The sequence below is a fragment of the Xyrauchen texanus genome, chromosome 31, assembly GCF_025860055.1.
Source record: "Xyrauchen texanus isolate HMW12.3.18 chromosome 31, RBS_HiC_50CHRs, whole genome shotgun sequence".
Taxonomy (NCBI): domain Eukaryota; kingdom Metazoa; phylum Chordata; class Actinopteri; order Cypriniformes; family Catostomidae; genus Xyrauchen; species Xyrauchen texanus.
In genome coordinates, this window is record NC_068306.1 from 23,959,717 (window position 1) to 23,987,065 (window position 27,349).

General features: G+C 41.4%; 2 protein-coding genes across 3 annotated transcripts; both read left to right on the top strand.

Annotated features, from left to right (window-relative positions):
• The first annotated feature begins 3,888 nt into the window (after positions 1-3,888).
• LOC127624607 (claudin-3-like) lies at positions 3,889-5,527 on the top strand. The gene is made up of 2 exons (XM_052099395.1): positions 3,889-3,967; positions 4,072-5,527. The coding sequence occupies exon 2, from the start codon at positions 4,099-4,101 to the stop codon at positions 4,741-4,743; it is 645 nt and encodes a 214-aa protein (XP_051955355.1). The 5' UTR covers positions 3,889-3,967; positions 4,072-4,098; the 3' UTR covers positions 4,744-5,527.
• Positions 5,528-19,106: 13,579 nt separating this feature from the next.
• Positions 19,107-27,134, top strand: LOC127625209 (protein ABHD11-like). 2 transcript variants are annotated; one of them, XM_052100349.1, is made up of 6 exons: positions 19,107-19,311; positions 19,980-20,115; positions 20,210-20,383; positions 20,553-20,723; positions 21,998-22,179; positions 22,346-27,134. In XM_052100349.1, the coding sequence occupies exons 1-6, from the start codon at positions 19,178-19,180 to the stop codon at positions 22,479-22,481; spliced, it is 933 nt and encodes a 310-aa protein (XP_051956309.1). In that variant the 5' UTR covers positions 19,107-19,177; the 3' UTR covers positions 22,482-27,134. The 2 variants fall into 2 exon arrangements, with proteins under 2 accessions (XP_051956309.1, XP_051956310.1); XM_052100350.1 differs by lacking the exon at positions 20,553-20,723.
• The last annotated feature ends 215 nt before the right edge of the window (positions 27,135-27,349 follow it).

Here is a 27,349-nt window from a genome sequence, read left to right on the forward strand (position 1 = left end):
ATTCCCTTTTTGTCTGTGAATCTCCTGGTGTTTTTTGTGACGCTGATAAGTATTTGTTTCCACTAATGGACATAAAGACGTCTGAGCATTCAGTCCTTACAATAGCTTTGTACTTACATCACAAAAGCCCTTTTTTGTTCCTCTGTTTTACTGTGCTGAAGATAGAGAAGAGTAAGGAGTGTATCCTTTTTGATTATAACAAAAACAGTGTAACAATGGATTCCTCTGCGCTTCATCCAATGATTCCCAACTTTATTCTTCACCTTAAATATATCACTACACAAAATCACATTTAAAATAAACAACCAAACAACAACTGACGTGTTCCAGAAGGAAAATCTAATTAGTTTGCTCCATAGAAAAATTTGTAATGATATACCTTTAAATACAGACATTCAGCTCTGATGGTACTTGCTTATTTTGAAGCCATCAATACACGTTATTTCAACTGTTTAATGACGGAATTCCTTGTGAAGAACTACACTACCCATAATTCCTAAAGTGAAAGATCTACCAATCAGAGAATCACTGCAAGCAAAATGCACCAAAAGAGCTTTGCATTGACCATCCGCTTCCATGATGTGCCACTTTTAAAATGACGGCACTTTTAAAATACTTCAATATGTGTATATCTGAATATTATGCAATAAACGTAGGGCTAAAATATATTGTTTATATACTTGTAATCAGTCAATTAAATTAATACTTGTATATTCTTCCATTGTTTTTAATTCAGTTACATCAATCATAATGCATCATGGGATTGTAGTTCATTCACTCATGAAAGAAGGCCCTGTTCCAAAACCTCCATTTGCGGTCTTGATCCTTAAGTGCGCATGCATCGAGTAAGTGTTCAAGACTGTCCCGTGTCTAAAACAGGCCAAAGCTCAGTGCACTTAACCCACACTAAATCCACCCCTGCCCGAATACCACTGGTCTGGAGTGTATCCCAGAGTTCATCATGTTCAGGAGCTCACACCCTGCATTCCCGAGCGATCGGTGCATTTTTGCCATGATGTATGGAGGATGAAACCTGCAAAAATAATAAATAAATGTAATAATAAGAAAATAAATAAAGGAATACATGTCTTGATAAAAAATATATAATTAGTGTAATGGGTTCTGTGGTTAAGGAGGACACGAAGGCGAGTAGCTCCTCTCAAGGTAAAACTTTATTATAATTTTACACAGCTTTTTTATATAGTAATCAATTCACTCCCAGACTCTCTCTCTCAAGTGTTGGTGGCGTAGGTCTTTTATCTGCTCTCCCCGTGTTCACTGGAATTATAGACATAATTTAGCTCAGGTGTAAGTGCCCTTACCGCTTCCCTCTCTCAGGACGGGCACTTGACCACACCCCGGCTGCCACAATTAGTTTTTAATTAAATTAAATATATATTCCTGTATTTATTTTTGTTTGACTTTTGTTCCTTTATTTATTATTTTGTCTTTTTATTTTTATTTTTATTCTTTTAAACTTTTTTTTATTATTTTATTATTTTATTTTATTTTTTTATTTATGCATTCATTCATTCATTTATTTTTATATTTATTTATTTATTTATTTATTCGCTCGCGGTCAGGGGTCTCATACCCCGCAGAGTTTCAGTGGCTGAAACCTCTGTGGACGTGGGTATGTGCAGAGTCTCGGGAGCGACCTCTGTGGTCGTGGTCGTGGGCAGAGTCTTGTTAGCAACCTCTGTGGTCGTGGGCATGGACATAGTCTCGGGTACGACCTCTGTGGTCGTGGGCATGGGCAGAGTCTTGTTAGCAACCTCTGTGGTCGTGGGCATGGACATAGTCTCGGGTATGACCTCTGTGGTCGTGGGCATGGGCAGAGTCTTGTTAGCAACCTCTGTGGTCGTAGGCATGGACATAGTCTCGGGTATGACCTCTGTGGTCGTGGGCAGAGTCTTGTTAGCAACCTCTGTGGTCGTGGGCATGGACATAGTCTCGGGTACGACCTCTGTGGTCGTGGGCATGGGCAGAGTCTTGTTAGCAACCTCTGTGGTCGTGGGCATGGACATAGTCTCGGGTACGACCTCTGTGGTCGTGGGCATGGGCAGAGTCTTGTTAGCAACCTCTGTGGTCGTGGGCATGGACATAGTCTCGGGTATGACCTCTGTGGTCGTGGGCATGGGCAGAGTCTTGTTAGCAACCTCTGTGGTCGTAGGCATGGACATAGTCTCGCGTACGACCTTTGTGGTTGTGGGCATGGGCAGAGATTTGGAGATGAAAGCCCTTCTCCTCCTCCTCCTACTCTTCCAGGAGGCCAAATTTGACAATGCTGGCTCTGGGATGGACGAGGCTGGCAACGCTTGGCAGGTGTGTGCGCTGGCTCGTTGGACATGGCTGGCGTGGGCGCTGGCTCGTTGGCCGTGGCAGGCGTGGGTGCCGGCTCATCGACCATGACGTGGGACGCTGGCTCGACATCCGCCTCCCACACAGTGAACGTGGAACCAGTGATCTCTAGGGCAAGGTCGATATACCGAGCCAGGGTGAGAGAACTGCGACCGACAGGCATCAAAGTGGAGATTGGCTCACTCAAACCCACCCCAAAAATGTCTTTGAGGGTGACCACATTTAAATCCACCTGGCAGGCCAGTTTGCAAAAGTCCTCCATATAGTCCTCCAGGGGACGATTCCCCTGTCTTAGCTGTATGAGTTGTACTGCTGGGTTCATGGTTAGGTCAAGTATTCTGTAACGTTACAGTAACTATAAACGTGAACGTAAACATGAACTTGACTTGATAAAAACCTGTCATAAACTTGACTTGAACAAAACAAAGTTATATGACAAAGTCTTTTACAATTTAAAAAAAAAAAAGACATGAAAAAAAAACATTAACAAGAACACATCTAGACATGACTGTAACGAGGCAGACAAGGAATGAGGATCTACATGCAGCTTTAATGAAAAAACTAAAGATGAACAGGGTAACTCAGAGTAAAACAAAAACACAGGGAACAAATAAAACATCCACGATGGGAAACCAAAACATAAACAAGAGAAAACATCCATGAAGGGCACGGGCAGAACACGGTAGGTCAAAACACATTCAAGAATACGTTTAACAACTGAAAATACAGAACAGAAATCAGGGCATTAAATACACAAAGACTAATGAGAACATTAAACACAGGTGAGGAACAATGAGGGACAGCTGGCAGTGATGAGAGTAGGTAATTATGGGAAGTGTAGTCCGGGACAGATGACAAGGGAGAAACACAGGGCAGACAGCAGTGAATCGTGACAATGACAGCTAGAATCATATCTACATCAAACTGTATAATGCGTGTTTTTTGTAACCCAAGACATTAACAAGAGAAGTTACGGACACTAAGACATAAAGCATAAATAATTTACAACAGTAATTGTAATTCCCCTCAAAGATGTTTTTTTGATTCATGTTTGAGAACTCTTTAATGGTGAATTTCTGTGGAAGAACCAATATGGCTAAAAAAGTGGGCGGGTATTGTCTGGCTCTATTTATCAGTGGCATTTTGACACTCTTCAAATGCTACATCTCTTGCATACATCCAGTGCTATTTTTCAAAATTCAACTACACCATTTCACCAATTTAGGTGTAATATTAGTGCCCTTCTCCACCCACTTGATGTGGACTCTGCTTCCAGGTTATTTTTCCTCCCTGTTGAGCCAGTTTCTCTACTTCAACATGTACAATGTTAGTAGGCATTCAATTACAAGCGAAAGCCAAAACAAATGCATCATCGTTCTCCCCACAGTGGCCACAGTAGGCAGGGGAAAAGTGCAGGAACCTGTAGAACATCTAAACTTGCTATGTCATCACGCTAAGGTCCTCCTTCTCCCGCACCTGTCTCTTTGGGAATATAAAGGCTGCTTCCTTTTACAACAGCTTTCACATCAGTATAGTAGGCTACACAAAGAAACAAAGGGTCAGGACACACACATCTATATTGGCATTGAAGATATCGCAGCACTTGGTAAATTCTATTCCTTTTCCTTCTATTTAAAAAACAATCTTCTTTTTGAGGGTACAGCTCATTGTAAGTGAAATGACTGATTAGTGGCTGCCTTTTGTTTTTAGATAAGAAGTTAACCCAAAAAAGCAACCATGTCAATGGGAATGGAGATTGGGGGCATTGCCCTGGGCCTCATTGGTTGGATCATTGGCATCATCACTTGCGCTCTCCCTATGTGGCGTGTCTCAGCCTTTGTTGGCGCGAACATCGTCACTGCCCAAATAATTTGGGAGGGTTTATGGATGAACTGTGTTGTCCAGAGCACTGGACAGATGCAATGTAAGGTCTATGATTCCATGCTAGCTTTGGCTCAGGATCTACAGGCTTCCAGAGCCATGAGTATCATCTCCATCATCTTGGCAGTCCTTGGTGTAATGGTCTCCGTCATGGGTGCCAAGTGCACCAATTGTATCGAGGATGAAGCATCCAAGGCTAAAGTGATGATTGTTTCTGGCATTCTCTTCATTCTTGCTGGCATCCTACAGCTTGTTCCAGTGGCCTGGGTGGCAAACCAAACCATTCGAGACTTCTACAACCCACTTCTGAACAACGCTCAGCAAAGAGAGCTTGGGGCATCCATCTACATAGGATTTGCAGCCGCTGCTCTGCTAATAATTGGAGGAGCGATGTTGTGCTGCACCTGTCCCCCAAAGGAGAAGAAGTACAAGCCTCAAAGAATGGGCTACTCGGCTCCACATTCCATCAATGGTGGATATGATAGGAAGGACTATGTTTAAAATATTGTTTTGTTGAAGAAAGAAGAAGGATTTGAAGATCTCATACACACAGGGTGGAGATACTTCTGAGAGGACTCCGAAATGAAGGGTCATTCGATGCTGTCAATATTAGCTTTTCCTTTGTTTAAGGCTGGTTTGTTTTCAGGGCTGGTTTCATAGGTTTACCTGTCAGGGATTTTGTGAGAGAATTTGATATGTTTCCTATGTGTTAAAACATTTCAAGTTTTATATAATTTCAGATGTTTAAATTAACCTGTTTTCTTTTTTCAACTGCAATGTTCAACTCTTGTTCTATAATGTTATTTGCATTATGTGATAAAGGTCATCAAAAAAGGTCATCTTGTGTTCTTATATGTCAGACCAGAAAATAGATTCATTGTTCTGTGTAAGTTAAAATACAGTAAAAATGTTTTTTAGCAAGCTGTCCCTGCTTCCGTCTGATGCCTTGTTGAATACTAACATAGACAGGAACAGGCAGACTTTAGCTCTTTACGTGTATTTGCTTTTGAAAATTTCATTTGACACTGAAATTGAATGTATGGTTCTTTTTTTTGGTCTCAATTGAGTTGATTCATCAGGTTGAACTTGTTTCTGTATAGTTTCCTTAAATCTTTTTGTACAATGTTTTCGTAATTCGTAGAGAGTTGTGTTTATGATTGTCCACATATGTATATGTTTTTTTTTTCACAATCATTGGAGTACTATGTGTCCATTGTGTTGCCTTTATATTATTAAATTTCAATAAATGCAAAAGAGCTGATAACAAAATTAAGTTGTCGTTAATAGCATGATATGGGCTGATGGAGTGGTTGTACCTTGTAGATCAATTTACATTTGTCCTTTGTTATATAATTGGGGCAGTATTGTGAATACACATTCTGGGAGAGACCAACAGGCATACAAAGCTTAGAAAAGCTGTATTGTTTGCTATAGGTGGTGGCAGACAGATCCAACCAAAACCAGTTTGAATGGCTGGGCTGGGAAGGAGGAATTGGTATTTTAAGTTAAATGATTAAGGCACTAAGTGTTTTGAGTTTGCCACATGCGTGTTTCTGTATTTAATTCTAATGTAATGTAATCAATGAAAGTTATTTCAGTAATTTATGCTGAAAGATTTTTCAAACAGATTAATCATCCATATGATGTATGTATCTAATAAAACATCAAAGAGACTGCACACATATAGAACTTTGCTTTATGAAGGTATTAAAACACATAAAAATCCACACATAGCCTTCATGCTACATTATTCTGGTAAAGGGAATATTTATTTTTTTGTATAACCCCAAACATAAGTCAGGCAGCAGGGCAATGAAACCATAGTGAAGGGCAAACACATAACTCCTAACCCTTAAGGGATGTTAACATAATCAAGCCACTTAGATTTTGTTGCCCATGGTGGCAAGATTTAAAGTACGCTCTGTAAGACTGTTGCCATGGAGATAATGCTCCTCTGGGTTACACCCTGTTTGCACCTGTTAGAGGGGGAGGGGAACTCCATGAAGCAAAACGAGTCACCAAGGTGTTGTTTTTTTTTTTACTAATGCTTCCTTCTATTCTGAATTTTCTCTGAAATTCAAAGTGATTCAAGAGGGTTCAAAACTAAATCTAATTTCAGCCTCATTAATCCAGCTTGTATAAACAGAACATTTATGTTATTAAATACAATGTATTTTTAATTGAAGGACAATGCCACAAACATTATTCTGCATATAATGCATCTAAAAACCACTGCATCACTATTTTGCAGAAATATTAACAAACTCGTTGTTAGAGTATCAAGAAGTAATGCTTTAAGGAAGGATGATTATGTTAGGTAACTTTGCTGAATACTGTTCATAAACAGATAAATGCAGCCAACACACTGTAAAGATCATTGATTTCGTTTTTTAAAAAACTAATTAAATTTTGTCAATCAGGTGTAAGTGTTTGTTGTATTAATAAATGGACACCCATATCATGCTGCAGGAGAATATGCAAATGCTAACAACAGGTGCAGTTAAAGTTTTTTTACTGAACAAAGATTCAAGGCAAACAAAAAGACATGAGATAAAAGTCTAACCAAAACAAAGAGTTGGATTTTGTTCTGCTATTGAACTAATCAAATATATCTTATTTTCAACCAACTTCACCTCCAAGACCTTGCCAATATTTAGGTTTCAAATTGAATAATTGCTAAACATATTTGCCACATACAAATGTCAAGTTCAACTTTATCAAGTGGAACAAGTGGAACAAACTGCTTCTTTCATGCAGAGATATTTGGGGCAGAGTGGTATACCTCCAAATAACAAGCTTTACTGGGACAAAGGGCATTTCTTTAGTTATTTAACGATTAAATTTGTATCAACAGTTTTGTTATTCTGTTGTATGACTTTACCTAGCTGCTGTTGAAAATGATTACTTATACAACAAAACATTGACGAGACCAAATCACTACTATACATATTAACTTTATTACATACAGCACACAAAAGTTTATTCATAAAATCTCAGAAAGAAATGACACGAAAAGTGTGTTATCCAAAGCAAGGGTAAACAGAAATCTCTCAGCGTGCAGTGTAGATTATCTCAGGAATGTGAGCTGAAGATTTCCTCCCCTTTCAGGAGAAGGTCATAGAGATAAGGATTTGTAACAGTATTCTTTTATTCGAGTCAACAGACTGACCCCTCATTTCAAATGTAGGGCACACTTTGTATGGGATGACTCTCTCACAAAAGGAATGAAATTCAGTCCTCGACAAGATCATGCAAGTACAACAACAATTTTGATTGCAGTATTAACATTTCAGGGCAGATTTCAGTCCTGAAATTTCTTTAATGGCCATAAACAACACAAACTCGTGGCTGAGGACCGGGCGATGGTGTGTTCGGGAACCGGCCATAAACTTTAATGACAGAGCATAACTCAACAATAACATAAAAGTGCTTTGCAACAAATAAAACAAAAACACGCAAACACACAACATGTGCGTCTCTATCGAACTGGCGCCCCAGCCCCTCCTCACCATCATTATGGCCCGGCCACGCCCTCCTCCTTGTCACAAACATAAACAGTGGTTTGAAGGTTAGATTCAGTGCAATAATAGTTGATACAGTCATCTATGTTCAGTCTCTTCAGTCCAGTTTTATATTTTACATGTTACATTCATGAGAAAACTCCTGATGGATTTCTCACACAAAGCATCTGAACATTTGAATAACATACTTTGTAAAATGCAAAGAAAACATAGCTATTTTCTACCATTAGGGAAGTAGTTACTGTGTGTTCTGTACTTAAATTGACTTCTAACAAATTAAACATGGACAGGACAATCGGATGTACATCCATTTGGAAAATAATTAAAAAAAACACTGTAAATTAATTTATTTGATTAATTTACCTTAACAAGATCAGTGTACTATAATTGTTTTCTACATTGTTTCCATCAGATGACAAGAACAATAATTATATCGGGAAGACACGCAGGCTTGAGTGAAGTTTAAGATGCCATTTATTTGATAAATGTAAAACAGAAAGTAATGTCTCTCTCTTTGGCGTAGGCCCCCTCCGGCGGTCCGAGGGAGTTGTTCCCGGATCCGTCATGTCCTGCCGGAGATAGGAGGCAGGGGCGAGGAGCCTACCCCCATGCGGGACAGGGCTCAACTGGTGGTGGTGGTGGGGTGGTGGAGGTTGCCGTGTTAGCACACTGAAACAGCAATGTGATAGATTGTGATCAGACTTATAAAGCAATGGCTTACATGCGATTGGCTGGGAATTACCCAGCAAATGGTGTGATGATGTACAGCTGCTAGTCTTCACGCTAGAACTACGCTGCGCTTCCATTAATATCATATTTATTTATTTATTGAACCAAATTACAAAACATATTTGCCACAATAGTTTTTTTTTTCTCTCCCCCTTTTCTCCCGATTTTGCTCTAAGTCCTCATGGTGGCGTAGTGACTCGTCTCAATCCAGGTGGCGGAGGACAAATCTCAGCTGCCTCCGTGTCTGAGACTGTCAATCTGCGCATCTTATCACGTGGCTCATTGAGCGTGTTACCATAGTGACACCGCGGCACCTACGCACAACTCACCACGTGCCCCACCAATTGCAAACCACATTATAGTGATCACGAGGAGGTTACCCCATGTGACTCTACCCTTCCTTGCAACAGGGCCAATTTGGGTGCCTAGGAAACCTGTCACTCAGTCACTCAGCACGCCCTGGGATTCTAACTCTTGAACTCTTTACCACTGAGCTACCCAGGCCCCCTATTTGCCACAATTGTTAAGTTTAACTTGATCCATTCATTAACGTCATCAACTTAGTCTACTCTATTTATTTTAACTTAACAAAGTCAGTGTGATTGTTAGAACAATAATTTTCTTATTATTAATTTATCATAATATAAATTACATTTATGAATGAATTAATGTTGCTTTTATATAGAACTTTTCTGACACTACACTCAAAGCACTTTACACAGTGAACAGGGTTATCACAGTCCAGTGACCTTTTCAGGTTGGTGACATCATCGTCCTATGTTCTGTCTTGTGTTTCATGTCCTATCTTTGTGTTGAGCACACGTGTCCAGGTGTGAGTTACTGCCGTGCACTCTTCGGTCAGTCTTGTTTCATGTCCGGAGCATGGTGTTTGGCACTCATGCTCCATGTTCTTTTTTGTTTTGTTCCAATTTTGTTGATTGTCAATTCTGTCATTATGTCAGGTTGGGTTATTAACTGACAGGACTGTGACATCATCATCACATGTCTTGTGTTTCGTGTACGTTCTTTGTGTGAGCGGATGGATCCAGTTGTGAGTTACTGCCATGTGCTCTTCGGTCAGTCTTGTTTCATGTCCGGAGCATGGCGTTTGGCACTCATGCTCCATGTTCTTTTTTGTTTTGTTCCAATTTTGTTGACATTTTCTCCTTCATGTGTTTCAGGTGCCGTTGGCATGCAGAATCAGTGTTTCCATGGGAACCCTGATTTTTTCCATGGGAACACTGATCATGCTAACTCTCAGCTAGCGAATGGCACCTGTCCCTTGTTTGTTCCTGCCTATTTTAATCCGCTTGTGTCTCATGTTCTTCTCTGGATTGTCGAATGTAGTTTATTGAATTAATGTAATCTGTATTATGTTGTATGTTATCATTATAGAAAGCTGTTTGTTGTGAAGTAGCTTACCTCTCTGCTTAGTTGGTCCTGTCTCGTGTAACTGTTTGCTCGTCTCTGCCCACATTCTCTGTTCTCACAAGTATTCAACGGAGGACTCCTCGTCTCTGCCCGCATGTCGGGAGAGTGACGCCTTCCAGTCTGCTGGGTATTTTTCTCTGCACCTCACTACGCTTCAACGGAGGATTCCTACAAATCTGCTTCTGACCTCCACAATGCACACACTCGCCTACGAACACACTGTTCACAGATTTGCTCATTGCGCAGCCATAGCACACACACACATCCTCAAAATCACCCTGCAACTGCACCCATTGCTGGGATCCCCAGTCTTCACCAGCACAGTGGATGTTGGTATTTATTGTTAATAAATCATTTGAACTGTTCCTCTGCTCTTGGGTCTCTTTGTCTCACTCTTGCTCTCTGACAGAACAATCCAGCCATGATGGGCCAAGCGGAGGAAACTACACTTCGCTCCACCCTCTCTCAGCTGGGAGCTTTACTGATACATCAGTAAGATAAAATCTCTGCATCTAAACGGGTTCTGGAGATGATGCCTTTGCAGCTCGCTGAGCTTACCTATGTCATTAACTCTCATTGGTTACCCATGTTTCTGGGTGCTCAAAGGCTCATATCCCTCCTCCAAACCCATTTACAGGTGAGGTGGGATCCTGTAGCATATTATTTCCCATCGGAGACAATGAAGGTGGCTAACATCATCATGCTCTTCACCGGAAAGGCCACTGATTGGGGAACTGCCGTGTGGGACAATAATTCTTGTTGCACTTCATTCATTGCATTCGCCACTGAGCTCTGCCAAGTGTTCGATCCAGACCTGCTGCAGTGTGGATCAGCCAGACACACTTTTTTCAATATGGTGGATTCTTGAGCCGAAGGGAACTTGATGGACATCGACGTCGTCTCCAAGCAGCAAGTTCTGATGGTCCAGTGTGATGAACATATCACTGCCTAGAGGAGGCATAGCCGGGTGCCTACTCATCAGTCACTGACAGCATCCACTTCCATGGTGGTCATTCCCCTGCCACTGCCAGTGTCCATGGCCACAGAGGCCATATCTCTGCCAACGATCATGACCACAGAGGTTGTTTCCCCTTCCCTGCCTGTGCTCACGACCACGGAGGTTGTTCCCAAGTCCATGTTAGTCCTCAAAGACATGGAGGCCTTTCCCCAATCGCTGCCTGTGCCCACAACCACAGAGGTAATTTTCCTGTCTCTGTCGGTGCCCTTGGACATGGAGGTTGTTTCCCTGTCACTGCCTATGCTCACAAACCAAGGAGGACATTCCCCTGCCAGTGCCCACAACAACAGATATCATTCCGCTGTCACTGCCTGCTCACAGCCACAGAGGCTGTTCCACAGTCCACGTTGGCCCTCATAGCCATGGAGGCTATTCCCCAGTCCATGTCGGTCTTCACAGCCACAGAGGTTGTTCCCCTATCCCTGCCAGTATTCACAGCCACGCAGCTGTACCCCAGTCTATGTCAGTCCTCACAGCCACGGAGGATGTTCCCCAGTCCATGTTGGTCCTCACAGCAATGGAGGCTGTTCCCCAGACAATGTCAGTCCTCGCAGCCACGTGGGATGTTCCCAAGTCAACAGAGGTAATTTCCCTGTAACTGTCTGTGCTCACGACCAAGGAGGCCGTTCCCCCGCCAGTGCCCATGACCACGGATGTCATTCCCCTGCCACTGCCTGTGCTCACAGCAATGGAGGCTAGTTTCACAGTCCATGTTGGTCCTCACAGCCATGGAGGCTGTTCCCCAGTCTATGTTGGCCTTCACAGCCACAGAGGCTGTTCCCCTGTCCCTGCCAGTCATCACAGCCATGGAGGCTGTTCCCCGGTCCATGTTGGTCCTCACAACAATGGAGCCTGTTCCCCAATCCATGACAGTCCTCACAGCCACAGGACAGTGAGTAAAGTCAGCGCGTGTTTACAGTGACATACCTGCATGGTGGAAGTCTGCCTAAAAAATGTCATAGTTTGCCAGTGAAGAACTCCCCGAACTTCTCCTCTTATCTCCATTTCCATTCGTTAAAATAGTTTTTGTAAAATTATCATTTAATTAGAATTCATGAAATGTATATGAAATTTACTGAAAAGCTACTGTATAATGAATGCCCTCCATTTCCTAATTTAGTTCCAAAGTTATTTCATGTTTCTGCTAAGAATCAATGGATAAGTAATAGGAAACATTACATAGGACTTCATGGTTCATTGCGAGCACTTTTGACATTTAATCATATGCAGAATGTGAATGATAGACCTGCAATTACATTTTCATTATATAAGATGACATTACCTTGATACAGGTAATGTCATCAATGATGTCAATGACTCAATTACCCGCTGAATTAACATTGATATCAGGAATGGATATTTGTATTTATTGATTGTATTTATTGATATCAGAAATCATAATTTTTACTAGTAAAAAAGTATATAGCTGATAAGTGAAATAAGAATTTCAACTACTAAGACATTAGTTACTCATGTAACCTCAGTTCCCTGAGATGAAGGGAACAAGACATTGCAATGAATGCTATAGGAAATTCCTTTTCCATGACCAAGTTGAAGCCATTGTATCATTACACCAATCTTATGATTGACAATGATGTTTGAGCCTCACCCTTTTAGGCACGCATTTGCCCTATATAAGCGAGTGCTCAAACATAATGTCTTCCGAATTTTCTGACTGAGGGACAAGAACACATCACTCGTTCCTCGAAAATCTGAAGTAGTTCTGCAGCCAAGTTTTGCAATGTCTCATTACCTTCATCTCAGGGAACCGATGTTACATGAGCAACCGGAGACATTCCCTTTCGATTCAGTTCACTTGACATTACAATGAACGCTATGGGGAACAGAGTCCCATCACGCCGCACTACATAGTGTCATACCCTAAGATGTACCAGGGTAGAAACACTTATAAGAATATGTATATGAGGTCACGGGCCCTTCGGCCGATAACTTATATACCAAGGAGACCAAGGAGGGCACAAGGGGCAAAGAGACAGTCTAAGGGGCACACGACAGGGACTGGGTCAGGTGGCCTGGGAGGTGGCCACAGGACAGGGACTGGGTCAGGAGGCCTGGGAGGTGGCCACAGGACAGGGACTGAGTCAGGAGGCCTGGGAGGTGGCCACAGGACAGGGACTGGGTCAGGAGGCCCGGGAGGTGGCAACAGGGCCACAGCCATGGAGAACTCAGAGGGCAGAGCCGTGGAAGGCGGAGCCATGGAAGATTCAGATGGCGGAGCCATGGAGGGCGGAGCCGTGGAAGACTCAGGTGGCAGATCCATGGAAGGCTCAGGAGGCAGAGCCGTAGAATGTTACGGAGACAGGGCCATGGTAGGCGGAGTCATGGAGAACTCTGGGGGCAGAGCCGTGGAAGGCGGAGTCATGGAAGGCTCAGGAGACGGAACCGTAGAAGGCTCTGGAGACGGAGCCGTGGAAGGCGGAGCCGTGGGAGGTTCTGAAGGCGAAGCCTTGGAAGGCTCAGGAGGCTTATTGTAGGGTTCCCTCATAAGAATAATTGAAACAGTTTAGAATATAAAATAAAATAAAATACATACAAACAGTCGGACACACAGTGGCACAGTGCTCATTCAGTAAATGCTTAGCTAAAAAGATGTGTTTTGAGTCTGGATTTGAATGTGACTATTGTAGGAGCACATCTGATCTCTTCTGGAAGCTGGTTCCAGCTGTGGCTGTCATAATAGCTAAAAGCAGACTCTCCTTGTTTAGAATGAACCCTTGGTATTTCTAGCTGATGTGATCCTAATGATCTGAGTGATCTGTTGGGTTTATATTCAGTAAGCATATCTGCAATATATTGAGGTCCTAGCCCATTGAGTTAAGAAATGTAAACACAAAAATGTAAACACTAGAAACAACCACAGAGGGCACGACAGGAACACAGGCATTGGCTCGTTGGCCGTGGTAGGTGTGGGCGTTGGCTCGTTGGCCGTGGTAGGTGTGGGCGTTGGGTCATTGGCCATGGAAGGCGTGGGCGTTTGCTCGTTGTCCGTGGCAGGCGTGAAGGGACGAGCCATGGAAGGCTGGGGGGTGACCACCGTGGGAGGAGAGGTGAAGTCCTCTTCCTCAACACCCGCAGTGAACGGTGACACGCTAACTTGCAGAGTCTCCTCCACGAAGTCTAGGAGCGTCCCGGTCGCCGGTGGCAACAGATCCCTTAATGACTTGTTGAGATTTCCTCTGAAGAACGCCACCAAGGAGGTCCGCCACATTTGCCAGCTCCAGAAACTCACGAATGTTATCCTCCACTGGGCGGTCCTCCTGCTTGAGGTAGAGCAGCCTGTAGTTTGCCTGGTGAACTGCTAGATCCATTTAGAGGCCTGGCCGGTCGTTCTGTTAGGATTCAGACGAGGATCTAAATGCAGCTCTTTATTAAATAAATAAGAAAACACAGAATAAATCAAAACACAGGGAACAAACAAAACATCCACGAGGGGATAACAAAAATGTAAACACTAGAAACAACCACGGAGGGCACGGCAGGAACACAGTCAAAGACACAGTCGGTTCCTCGACCGCTCACGCAATGACCATTCTCTGATGCTGCAAGTGACACAGCATCATTATCATCGTCAGACCCGCTGAATACGTCAACACCATGCTCGTTCATAGAGGGCCAGAGGTCATCACGTGCATACTGCACTGGCGAAGACATGGCTTGGGAAGATCGAGGGGCTTGTGGGGCTTGCGCTGACTCGAGATCCTCCTCAGGTTCTTCTATCTCTACCTCGCGGCCCCGCCTTGCTTCCTCATGTGGTCCCTTGAGACTTAACACAGAGGAAGCGGGAGGTGGAATCATCTCTCAGAATCTTGAGACTCATGTCCTTACAGTGAAGGTAGTCTGTCCCCATGAGAGCTTCTTTGGCATGGGCAGCCCAGACAGTGAACGCAGCTTTTGTGTCACATATATATATATATATATATATATATATATATATATATATATATATATATATATGTGTGTGTGTGTGTGTGTGTGTCAAAGAATACAGCTCCAACCTGGATGCTGAGGGACGCGGGTAGATGTCTAGCTGAGCGAAGAACCTGATCCGGCAGCGAAACGAAGAGACGTCTTCGCTAGAAATCTAGATTGAATCTTTCACTGCAGGTGCTGAGAGTCAGGTGTAGTACGTCCTGATGTCTGCAGGGAAATCACGTCCGCTGATGGGTGACTGTTGATGGCGAAGGGAGGGCAGATGCGTAATCAAAATGAGACGATGTCGGTCTTGAATGAGAGAGATTTACGGGCAGCTGTCCGACACACAGTGTAAGTTGCTTATTAAACTATTACTTATATTGTCAAGCCATTTCTCAACTCCACCTTTCCATGAATCCTTTACACTGATGCCGAAACCCGGAAGGAGGAGGGATGCACCGTAGTGGAGTTCTTGCCACTCTCATCCACCCAAAAGGAGCAGTCGTTCCTCTGCCTGGAAGCGGAGGAATGCCCACCGACCGCGAGGGGAGGAGGGGCTCCCACCCGACCTCCTAGAGCGGTTACCACTGCCAGGGGCGGGAGAGACCCCTACTGTCCACCAAAAACGCAGCAGGGTGTTCCGTCCACTAGAGGCCTGAGGACTGCCTCCAATCCACCTGAGGAGGCATGGCTGTCGTACACTAGATGGAGGAGGAGTGGCCGAGGACCATGCTACAGCGTATCAGAGAACCGGCGAGTAAGTGTTTTTTTCATTCTCTCTCTCTCTCCTCTCTCCCACTGCGTGTTGGCCTTTCCCTCTCTTTTAAAATTTACTTTGGTTTTTAGGGGGTACTGCACTGTTACAGGGAGTACCCCCTGTGTTTTTAATTATTGTTGTTTCTCTTTTTTTAAATTTAGTTTGGTTTTTAGGGGGGACTGCACTGTTAGAGGGAGTACCCCCTGTGTTTTTAATTATTGTTGTTTTTCTTTTTTAAATTTACTTTGATTTTTAGGGGGGACTGCACTGTTACAGGGAGTACCGCCTGTGTTTTTAATTATTGTTGTTTCCCTCCCCCTGTTCCCTCCCAGATTCAGGACGGTGGGGAAAGGGGGTACGTAATGCCGGGGGCTCCCCGACCTGAGAGAACGAGGGAGGAATGTGGCGGGGCCGGGTCGTGATGCTGCACACCCGGCCCCTATTCATGGCTAATCAAGCCTCAGAGAGGGATAAAGGACAACTGGACGCTGCAGTGCGAGAGAGAGAGATTGAAGGGGAAGCTGTCCGACACCTTTGTGTGTTTGTCTTTTTGTTTAAGTTGCTTATTAAACTATTATATTGTCAAGCCAGTCCTTGCCTCCTCCTTTCCATTAATCCCTTTACAGTATCATATATGCTGAAATTAACATTAAGTAAGATTAATAAATGCTGTAAATGTTGTGTTCATTGTTAGTTCTTGTTAACAAATGTTGTTAACTAATGTTAACAAATGGAACCCTATTGTAAAGTGTTACCCCATTATTTGAACAAAGAAAATGGTCTGTTATTCCCAGTTATTTCAGAGATGTGTGTTACATCAAACATAAAAAAAAGATGTTTATTCAGTGTATTTCCATGTAGGCAACTGTAAGGGGGTTAATGGGAATAGGAGGAGGGTAGAACCAGCTTGACAATATAAATAATAGTTTAATGAAGAAATAATTGATAAACACACAAACATAAACACACAGAGCAGCTGCCTGTCATTCTCTCTCTCTCTCTCTCTCTCTCTCTCTCATACTGTCGTCACCGGCCGCCTTTATCCCTCGCGCACCCCATCAGGCTGATTGGGGACCAGGTGTGTGTTGTTCCAGACCGGCTCTGCCCTCCTCTGCTCTACACTTCTCCAGGCATTGCCTCAGGCCGGGGATGATCCGCCGGCATGACGTACCCCCCCCCCCCCCTTCCGGTGCCTTGCGTGCTGTCTGCCGGCGGATCATCCCCGCCTTGCTCGACCTGGAAGGAGGCACGAGGGTAAAAACAACAACAAAACCAGTGGCCTCAGCCCCTATAAGTGGCTCCATCGTTCCAGGCGGTCTGGGAGTCCAGTCCCCACTCGCCTCAAGGACGGCGGCCCCGCATCCGGACAGTCTGGCTACTCTGTCCCCTGGCGGATGGCAGTGGCGCTCCCCTGGGTGTACGGCAGTGTCGAGGACTCCGCGACGGGCATCACTCCTCCTTCCCAGGTTTCGGCACCAATGTAAGGGGTATAAGGGAAAGGAGGAGGCGAGTACCGGCTTGACAATATAACTAATAGTTTAACAAAGAAATAAACATAAAGCATACAACTATAAACACACAGAGCAGCTGCCTGTCATTCTCTCTCTCTCTCTCTCTCTCTCTCTCTCTCTCTCGATCGAACTGTCATCACCAGCCGTCTTTATCCCTCGTGCTCCCCCATCAGGCTGATTGGGGACAGGGTGTGCATTGTTCCAGCCCGGCCGCTCCCTCCTCCGCTCTACAGCAACATTTCCTTTTTTCCCCCAATACTTCTTATTGTAGGGTTCCCTCATGGATGATTCTTCACCATGGTTACTGTAATCGTTAGCTGCTTTATTTCCACTGCTGTGTTGCCTACGGCAGCAGACATGAAAGAAGTCAAAGCTCTTAATTTGTCACTGGCTCCTGTTTTCTCCTTGGAAATCAACAAAAGGCATTTGGCCCCGACAGACTATACTAAGTCTTAAATTTTCTGAAATGGCAACTCTGTATAAACAGAGGGGAATGTGAAGACCGTTAACCTTAAATAACCCCCTATTACAAAACTAGGGTAAATTATAGTGTAAGTGAAATAATTACTTTTTTCTTGTATATCCATTAGCTTTAGATGATTTCCTTGCTGAGGTCCACAAAAACAATCCAGTTATGTTTCTATTCTGTTCTTTGACTGGATACATAACAAGTCAAGCAAGGTGCTCTCAAAAGTAGATCAATCTTTTCATTATTATTATTATTATTCAGTCTTTCCCCTCATAAATATTTTAGTTTTGTCAGCAAAAATATGTATAGAAACACTCATTCTGTAGATTTTGTTATGAATATAGTACATGGTCTTGGTTAATAGAAAATATGTTGGTGGCTTTTAACCTTCAAAAAATGTCAATAAAGTTTAGTTTAAGGATCTTGCTGCTAATACTATTATGCTTCTTCTTTTTATTTCTATGTGCCTTTTGTTGTTTTGCTTTGGAATATTTGGTCAGACAATAGATATTGTGTCCATTTAGCAACCCATAGTGTGCAGACTTCCTTTTTAATCGGAATAACCGCGTTTCAAATTTTTTATTTATTTTCTGTTTGTTTGTTTGTATGCTTGTTTTTTTGTTTTTGGGGCAAAATTAAATTACATGCAATTAGAAATGTCCAAAGCCAGTACTTTCAAATTGCCATTGCAATATTACATCTACAGGTATTACATATGCAAAATGTTACATATGCAATATTACATATGCAAAAAGTCTGTTCTTATTTGCTTGGATGGGTGTTTTAACACAGTCCTATATTTTATGATCTATCAATTTCAATTCCTTCTGTTTAACAATATGGTCCATCAAAGAATGTTAATGGCATTATTTGAACAGGAATGAAGTATAGGCTACTGTATGCAAAGCTGAAATCATAGTGCAAGTTTAAATTTATTCTAATTACATTTTCAAATTACATTTGAAGGAATAGTTCAACAAATGGCACAAGTCACACATAATTCGTTGGCATTGTATGAACCTTAAAAATCTGCATTTGTGTTCTGCAGAAAAGAGAAAATCATACACAGGATGGCACGTGGGTGAGTACATGATGGGAGAATTTTCTTTTATGGATGAACTATTGCTTTAAAACGATTTTAAAGTGAGCTTTGAATGTTTTGAACTATCTGTTCTAATCGGAAATATCTTTTCAGTGTACTAAATGAATTGAGTAGGCCTTCCCTTCACAGTATGAAGTATTGTGGTCTGTGGCGCCACTCTCTGGTAATACTACCTGAGCTGTGCTAAGTAATTTATCCGAATTTGTTTTCGTTTTTCAATTTCTTTATTTCTCATTATTTAACTAATTCCTCTCAAATATATGTGAACACGCCTTTTACACAAACAACAGTTTTCCCGGTGTGAGGTCTGGACAATTTTTTTAATCTGTGCAAGTATTTTTGACGCACGACGTTTTGACGTCATGTACGTCAAGTCTGGGTTATCGTGTGAAGCTAAACAACAACACGACATTTGAGATCGCCAACCCCGTTTGAATGAATGTTGTTCAGACGCAGACGTTAGCATGTCACGCTTTGCCATGAATAACATGTGCCGTATTTTGACGAGAGGACTGTTTGGCGGCCCGTCATCATGTTTATCTGTTATCGGAGTTCGGGATTTTTGCAGCGGAGCATCGCGACTGGACCGCACTGTCAGGTGCTTCTGCCCCTCTCATGTTCTGATTCAAACTGTTAATCACACAGGACTGCATTGGGACATAGGGCTGTTGCGTTGAAAAGTTCGCTATACCTTATTTTATATACATTGGTTTAATCTATGTCCTCCGAAGTGATATAGGTGTAGGTGAGAAACAAAGTCCCTTCAAGCGAAATGCATGAAGAATGTTAGTCAAATACAAAAGGAGAATGTGGAAGTGGAGATTTATAGGAAAAAAGGACTTAAATGATCTGTTTTCACCCACACCTATCATATCGCTTCAGAAGACATGGATTAAGCCACTGGAGTCGTATTGACAGTTCTAGATCTTCATGTAGCAAGAGCAACGGTATCAAAATGGTGTTCTCAAACTTGTATTGACAACCGTCAAACTGACCACGGCCAATTTTTTCCTCTATTTTCAGAGACTATCACTAATGTGAATTTTATTGCACCGATTTTATTGATATCTCTCAGGGAATAGAATAGGAACATTTTAGGATTGCACCTAAGTATCTTAATAACGACATTTGAAATTATTTGACTTAAATTGTTTTGATCGAATCAGTACATAATTGTCATCATGCATGTCATTGTTTTGATTGTGTGATATGATTTCAGTTCTCAGATCTTCATTAAACATACTAGTCATAATTGCTCTCTCCTAGCCCTGTAAACCTGACATATGATGTGTTTGATGGGAAGGGAGACAGCACACCATTGGTCTTTCTACATGGTTTATTTGGGAGCAAGTCCAACTTTCACTCCATAGCCAAGTCCTTGGTACAGCGGACTGGCAGGAAGGTATGGATCTAGTTTCTCCAGTGGTTTATAACGTGTGTGCTGTAGACTGTCCAGATTGTTTTGCTAGTGTCCTGACTGTACTTTGTCTAGTTAGGTGCTGACAGTAGATGCTCGTAACCACGGTAAAAGCCCACACAGTCCTGTTTTGACTTACGAAGCAATGACCTGTGATCTGACACATCTGCTCGGCCAGCTGCACATTGGGAAGTGTGTCCTGATTGGACACAGCATGGGGGGCAAAGTTGCAATGACGACAGCTCTGTCACAGGTATGTGTTCCACTTCCTGTCTGGATTTAAAAAGCAATTGTTTTAAGGATTTCCTCAAGTTATGGCTGCAAATTCATACTGCATATTTGTAGTATATAATTGGGAAAAAGTTTGTTAAATAAAACAATAAGTGACTCTTTGAATGAATCTTTGTCTCTATCTTATTCAGCCTAATTTAGTGGAACGTCTGGTTGTTGTAGACATAAGCCCCTCTCCGACTTCAGTCCACACCACTTTCCATGCCTACATTCAGGCAATGAAAGAAGTGAAGATAGCCAGCAATATCCCACGTTCCACAGCACATAGACTGGCCGAAGACCAGCTGAGAAAGCTAGTTAAGGTAAACGCGCCAGGCCAATATCAAAAGTTACCAGTACTGTATCTTTCTTTGGATATCACAGTAACTGCTTCCAAACATACGTCTAATAAGTAAGTCAATGGAGCAGTAGAACGTGTTTAACTTGCACATTCTTACAACAACATGTGTGGTGATGTAAACATATTAAACAGATTTTCTTTATATGTGTTAGGCCATAAACGGCTTAAGAATAAAACTGACCGACACGGGTAGATTTTTGGCCATTACACCGATTTTTCTCTTCACGCTTTGACATCAGAAGCAGAGAGTAACTTGATTATTTCAAATCTTATGTAAATGTATGTTGTGTGCATTACTGATATGCCTTTAGACTCATTTAAACACAGCTGATTTGCCTTTGTATTCATGCACACAATGGCCCCAAATAATATTTATTTAAATAGAACATTTTGGTGCAATGGGAGTTCACAATTATAAAATTGCAACAACTTTAATTGTAATCTTGATTAATTGTGCAGCCCTTTATCCGCGTATTTGTGTGCATGTAAATGGACTCATTGTAACAGTGATATTTAACGATGTCATTAGCCATATTGAGTTTCAGAAGAGTTTCATTTTCTCCATAGGGGAGTCTTTTACAGTATCTACTTCTGTTGAAGCCATCAGTCAGCTTTATTTCATCTTAATTTATAAAAAAAAAAAATCATGTTTAATATTGGAATTTCTGGTGAAGAACAAACTACACTACCCATGATCTTGAGGGGAAACGATCCACCTATCAATCAGAGAGTCCCAGCAAACAAACTGCGCCGTTGGCTCGGCAGTGATTGCAATCAAGCCAATCTCTCTGCACTCTCAAACTACTTGTATATTTGCAAATATCTGAATATTTTCAGTCAAATATATTGTTTTATACTTGTAATCAACAACTTTAAATCAATAGTTTCATATTTCCCATAGTTTTTAATTGGATTACTCCGAATGCTTCATGAGATTGTAGTTTATGCCCTCATGGAAGATATTAAGTACACAGTCATATAGCTTTGTTTTTTTTTTTTGTTTAAGTTTAAGCTTTTATGTTGTGATTCACCTCAGAGCTGGTTGGTTTGGTTCATGGCTTTGAATACTTGGGGTTCTGTGAAGAATTTAATTAAATTCCTATGGAAATAAATTAATGAATGGCAAAAGTACTTCTGAAACCAAGAAGGCTGAAAAAGTGTGTTTGTGTGTTGTGAATGTGTTGTCTGATTCAGATTTCGATCAAGTGAACTAGTGCACATTTATATTGTTTGCAGGAGCGTTCTGTGCGTCAGTTCCTCCTCACAAACCTGGAGGAGCAAAATGGCGAGTATGGCTGGAGGATAAACCTGGATGCCATTGCAAATCAAATGGAGGACATCATAGGTTTTCCTAAATTTAACACCACTTATAAGGGCCCTTCCCTTTTCTTGGGTGGCAGTAGTTCTGCCTACATAAGGTAATTACTTTTTTAGAACTGCTACCCGTATATGTGTGCACATTTGGGATTATGTTATCTCTCTGTCTTTTCTTCAATTGTCAATGTTTGATTTTATTTAAATATATGTTTATTATTCCAATTTGTATCTATTTTCCTGCCCTGGTCATCTTGGTTATCCTCTCAGCTCAGAGGATTACCCTGAAATCCAGCGGCTTTTTCCAAGTGCAGATATCCAGTACATCCCAGATGCCAGTCACTGGATTCATGCTGATAAGCCTTTGGATTTCATCAGCTCCATAATAACTTTCTTACAGTCATAGTCCATGTCTCAGGAGGAGGACACATGCTGTACTGGTGAGCCCAATGAAAAACAGGCACTGAATTAAGGGTATGGATGTGGACCATGCTGATTTGCATATAGTCCCTTAACTTACAATGCACAATTGGACAGTTACATTGTTTGGTGTATTTGTATTTCAATGTTGTATGTGCACTGTGGCTTAGCATAGGACACATTAAGAGGATATATATAAATATATAGCAGATACAGTTGAAGTCAGAAGCCTTACATACACTTAGGTTGAAGTCATTGAAACTAATGTTTTAACCACTCCACAGATTACATATTATCAAACGGCAAGTCGTTTAAGTAAAGCTACTTTATGCATGACACAAGGAATTTTTCAAACAATTGTTTACAGACATATTGTTTCACTTTTAATTGACTATATCACAATTCCAGTGGGTCAGAAGTTTACATACACTGTAACAGAGATTGGTGTAATATTTCATGGCACCTGTTTCAGTGAATCTGGCGTTTTCTGCACAGAATTTAATTGAAAAAAAAAAATAGTCTCATGAACATTACGTGACTGTGGCAACATTTTGGCAAAAACAATATAACATGCCTTATTACAAGTTTTGCTGCAGTTTCCCAGTGAGATGTCCAGCAGGGGGCAACAAAAGCGAGTGAAATGATGTCGTAATCAGACAATATTTTAAGGTGACTATTAGGGCCTATTTACACTTGGCCACTTCATGTGTTTTCACTGATCGGATAGCTATATATCCGGATAAAACTAGGTGTAAATACCCTCCGAAAGGCATTCGAGACGGTTTGCAATCCGATTGTTCAAAACACTTCATGAGGTGGTTTGAGACACATTACATTCATAACTCGGTCAAGTGTAAATGCATCTGTTGAAGGCTGTTCAAGATGCATATGTAAACTTTACTCTGCCCAAACAGTGCTATGTCAGCATAGGGAAAGCATAAAATATAACAACTGCTACCAAGTTTTTACATAGGGCTCGCATCGTGCAATAAATAACAACAAATTAATACATGGATGCACGTTGTAGGAAAGATAGGACTTTCTTCATTTATTCAATGCGGATCACTGAAGAAACTGCAGGGCTTGACATTAACTTTTTGAGGCACTTGTCCTTCGGACAAGTAAATTTATGTTTCACTTGTCCTTGCACAAAAGTCACTTGCCTGGGTAAAGATTTATAATTTCATTTATTTTTTTGTGTTTTGCTAATGCAGAATTCGAACAAACCATTGAAAGCACCCAAACACTATCAATATTAATACAATTCAGTTGAAACAGTAGAAAGGAACGTGTCCCAAGAATAGAGTTCCCCTTCAACAAGAAATAAGGATCTCCAGACTCCATAATACAAAGTAATACTTTGCACGCTGGTGTGCAGTGTATCACCAGAGGTAGTGGTGACTCTTGGTGTAAAAAACACTATTACTCCACAACACTATTCATCCTCTGTATCTTCGGACCGATGCCTTGATTCCCAGGGGTTAAATCCTGAGGCCGCTGCCTTTGGCTGCAGGTCCACCACCAATCCAGCATCAAAGTCTTGCAACTTTGGGCCCTCTACTGACAGAAATAGCAGCCTATGAAGCTGGACTGAGCTGAGGCTGGTCCTCCAGTCGGACTTGATCCGTTTCATGGTTGAGAACCCTCTCTCACACACAGCTGTGCTGACTGGCAGGACCAAGTAAATTTTCAGGAGTGTCAAAAAATATTTATACTTTTTATAACCACAATTGTTGGTCTTGTGCTGTCTGCGACGTTGGAAACGTCACAAAATATTATTTTTTTTATTAATAATAATTATAAAATAAAACAAAGATGTCGGACGATTTTGAAGTTGGAGGAGAAAATTAGATGGAATTTTCATTTTGAGGTGAACTAATGCTTTAATGCTTGCTTACAGTAGCTACACAGCTGCCGACGCTAAGTTAGCTAGCTAACGTCACTTACTTGTCAGCCAGGTTGGGTTGCGCCCGACAGACGCCACAGAACATTACTCCGTCTTCATAAATAACCCAGTCGAATTCATCTTTCCATTTGGTTAAATTTCGTTCCCGTTTTAATGCGTATGTTGTTGGTTTAAGGTGACTTCTTGTTTTTGGAGCTTTTCCTGGCGCTTGGCCGGGCTGCGGAGCCTGAAGAAACATAACTCTCCACCACTGCTGCCAGCAAGGTTTTCCAGCCCAAAACCTCGTCAAAAACCGCTAGAATTGGCCAAACCCGGTAATGATATTTTTCCCGCAGTGCTGAATGAGAAGAGCCATACTCTCGAACCATATACAGAGAGGTAATTTAGGCTATAGGTGATTTATAAACAGTCTGTTTATAACCTGAAAAAATAACGAGGCATTTTAATGTTTTCTAAATCAGTGTTTGCTGGAAATATACCTCCATTTCCGATGTAAAGCGGATGCGCCTTTAGAGAGAAATTCATATGGATTGCATAATCAGATGGTAACGTTAGGCTATTTTCTTTCGATTCAAATTGGTTCTTTAAAAGTGGACATTTCAAGCTTTAGCCTAACGTTACATAGACTATATTTTGTTTCAGTTCAGTTTCAGTTCACGGAGACCATGAAAGCGCGCCTGATTGTTTTATTTTATTTTGCAAAAGCACGTTTTCTTGTTATTGTGAGTTTACACAAATAAAAGTAGTTGCAAATTATGTATTATTATTTTCAGTATGACCAGAAATGATAGAGTATTTAAGTTGTTTCCACTGTTGATAGGAAAACGCAAGTGTTCGCGCCCGCGTCTCTGTTCCATGCAGTGCGCGCTCCACACTCCGCACAAACCCTTGGATATGCGTCAAAATCTTGTTTATTAAAAAATGTGTTAGTTTCAAATCGATTAAATTAAATCTGTAAAATAGACGTAATGAGTGGCACATAACGTGAAGTAACATGGCATTTTATTTTGTTTGAAATTTAACTTGTCCGGTCGGACAACTGATTTTCTCTTCTACTTGTCCTACAAAAAATCCACTTGTCCCGGACAAGCGGACAGGCCTTAATGTCGAGCCCTGAACTGAACACTGATGCATCGTGCCAATGAGAAGCCCAGAGGATGGGAAATACACAGGGCACACACAGACACACGTGTACTGTCAAAGTCAGTTCGAATCAAATAATGAATCACATATTTTACATTTTCTAACTGGCATTAGCATAATCACGAACGTGAACTCTGTGCTATTTGCATATAGCGTGGGAATTGAAGATCGGATTTATATCTGTTTGGCGGAGACACATTGATGTGATCAAGTGTAAATGGAATGTGCTTATTCAGTTGGATAGCAATCCGATCAGTAAAAATGCATGTGTTGAAGTGACCAAGTGTAAATAGGCCCTTAGATGGAGGTTTTAATGAGTAAAACATACCTCCCTAAAACTTTACCTAAACCTAATCAATAGTGATCTAAAATAAAATGAGTTACACAAAACCCTAAACCTACACCTGGTTCTAACCAATAGCGTCCAAAAACAAATTGAGAAATGAACAGCACATTTTCTGAAGCGTCCACGTGATTTTGTCTCATCTCACTTGTCTGCTTGCATGCTTGGTCTTGAACCGCAGTCTTCTGAATTCAAAGTCCAAACCTCTTTGAGGTGAGCTACCGCAGAAGCTAATCACAGTAAAATAAGTGTGTAAATGTAGTTGAGTCTGTAATATAAGCGTTAAAATGTATTGTTTTTCAAATGATGCGTTCTAGTAAAAGTGTTTTGATATCATAACAGCAGTGTCTGAGTAATAGTCTGAAAAGTGTTTATAAAGTCACAATCAGTAGTTGTAGTCATTTGTGTGAAAGTGAATAAAACGACAGTTGTTGTAGCACCTCTAGTATTTATTTCCCCAGGAAACTGCAGCGAAACGTAGAACGCGGCACATAAAAGTCAGTTTGCAAAAATGTAGTTATAATAACGTTAAAAAATCAGCTACAGCACCTTTAACATGGACATGCTTTTTCTGTGCTCTTATAAGACATATTAAGATGTCAGTGCAATTAATGCTGCAATGTCTTTAGTGAACACAATGGGTTTAGTCTTTAAAATGTGTTATGAGTTAACCTTCTTCAATATTTTTTTTTTTAAATAGATGTTGACTATTCTAAACTTGCATTAAGCTGCGTAAAGCAGTTTTGTAATGTTTTACTTAACTGTTTGAATGATGCTTAGCTGAGTTGCTGTAATATGACTAAAACATTATAGTTACTCTGTCAGGTATTACACTCCCATTCTGTTACGAGGTTCAACAACATTGTTTTACTAGAAAACAGTTCTCAAACTTTTATTTTTGACACTGGTTCACATTTCTTTAAATGTAGACTGAACCCTTTGTTTTGTGTGTATGTGTGTGTATAAACAGATAAACTGCATGCAATAGCCCACATGTGATTAAAATGTCTGTTTTGTTGCTTTTTCAAACTTTTAGATACTGCATAGCTGTGATGTTTTGTTAGTGTGGTTTAAAGAGAGAACAATGTGCCTACCACTGCACACTTGTTCATTTTAGCTTAGAAGGGTTTTCCCTGTTCTGGATGACAATTGTTTAAGTACCAAAGCAGGGGTTTATTGGAAACATTTCCTTGACCAGTGGTGTGCTAACACTGTGTGTGGCATAAATTTGGGAGCATAAATATACACTTTTGAAAGGCTCAAAATGTAATTGTTCACTATATATATATATATATATATATATGCGTGCGCATGCATGCATGCATGCGTGTGTGTGTGTGTGTGTGTGTGTGTGTGTGTGTGTGTATATACACTGGTAAATGGTCTGCACTTGTATAGAAACCTTAACGGTATTCAAAGCGCTTTACAATGTGACTCATTCACCCATTCACACACACATTCG

Excerpts from the sequence above, each read along its gene's own strand:
- LOC127625209 (XM_052100349.1), top strand. The coding sequence starts at position 19,178 with ATGTCACGCTTTGCCATGAATAACATGTGCCGTATTTTGACGAGAGGA. Across the intron at positions 19,312-19,979 it reads CGACTGGACCGCACTGTCAG|CCCTGTAAACCTGACATATG; the intron begins GTGCTTCTGCCC and ends GCTCTCTCCTAG. Across the intron at positions 22,180-22,345 it reads AGTAGTTCTGCCTACATAAG|CTCAGAGGATTACCCTGAAA; the intron begins GTAATTACTTTT and ends TTATCCTCTCAG.
- LOC127624607 (XM_052099395.1), top strand. The coding sequence starts at position 4,099 with ATGTCAATGGGAATGGAGATTGGGGGCATTGCCCTGGGCCTCATTGGT.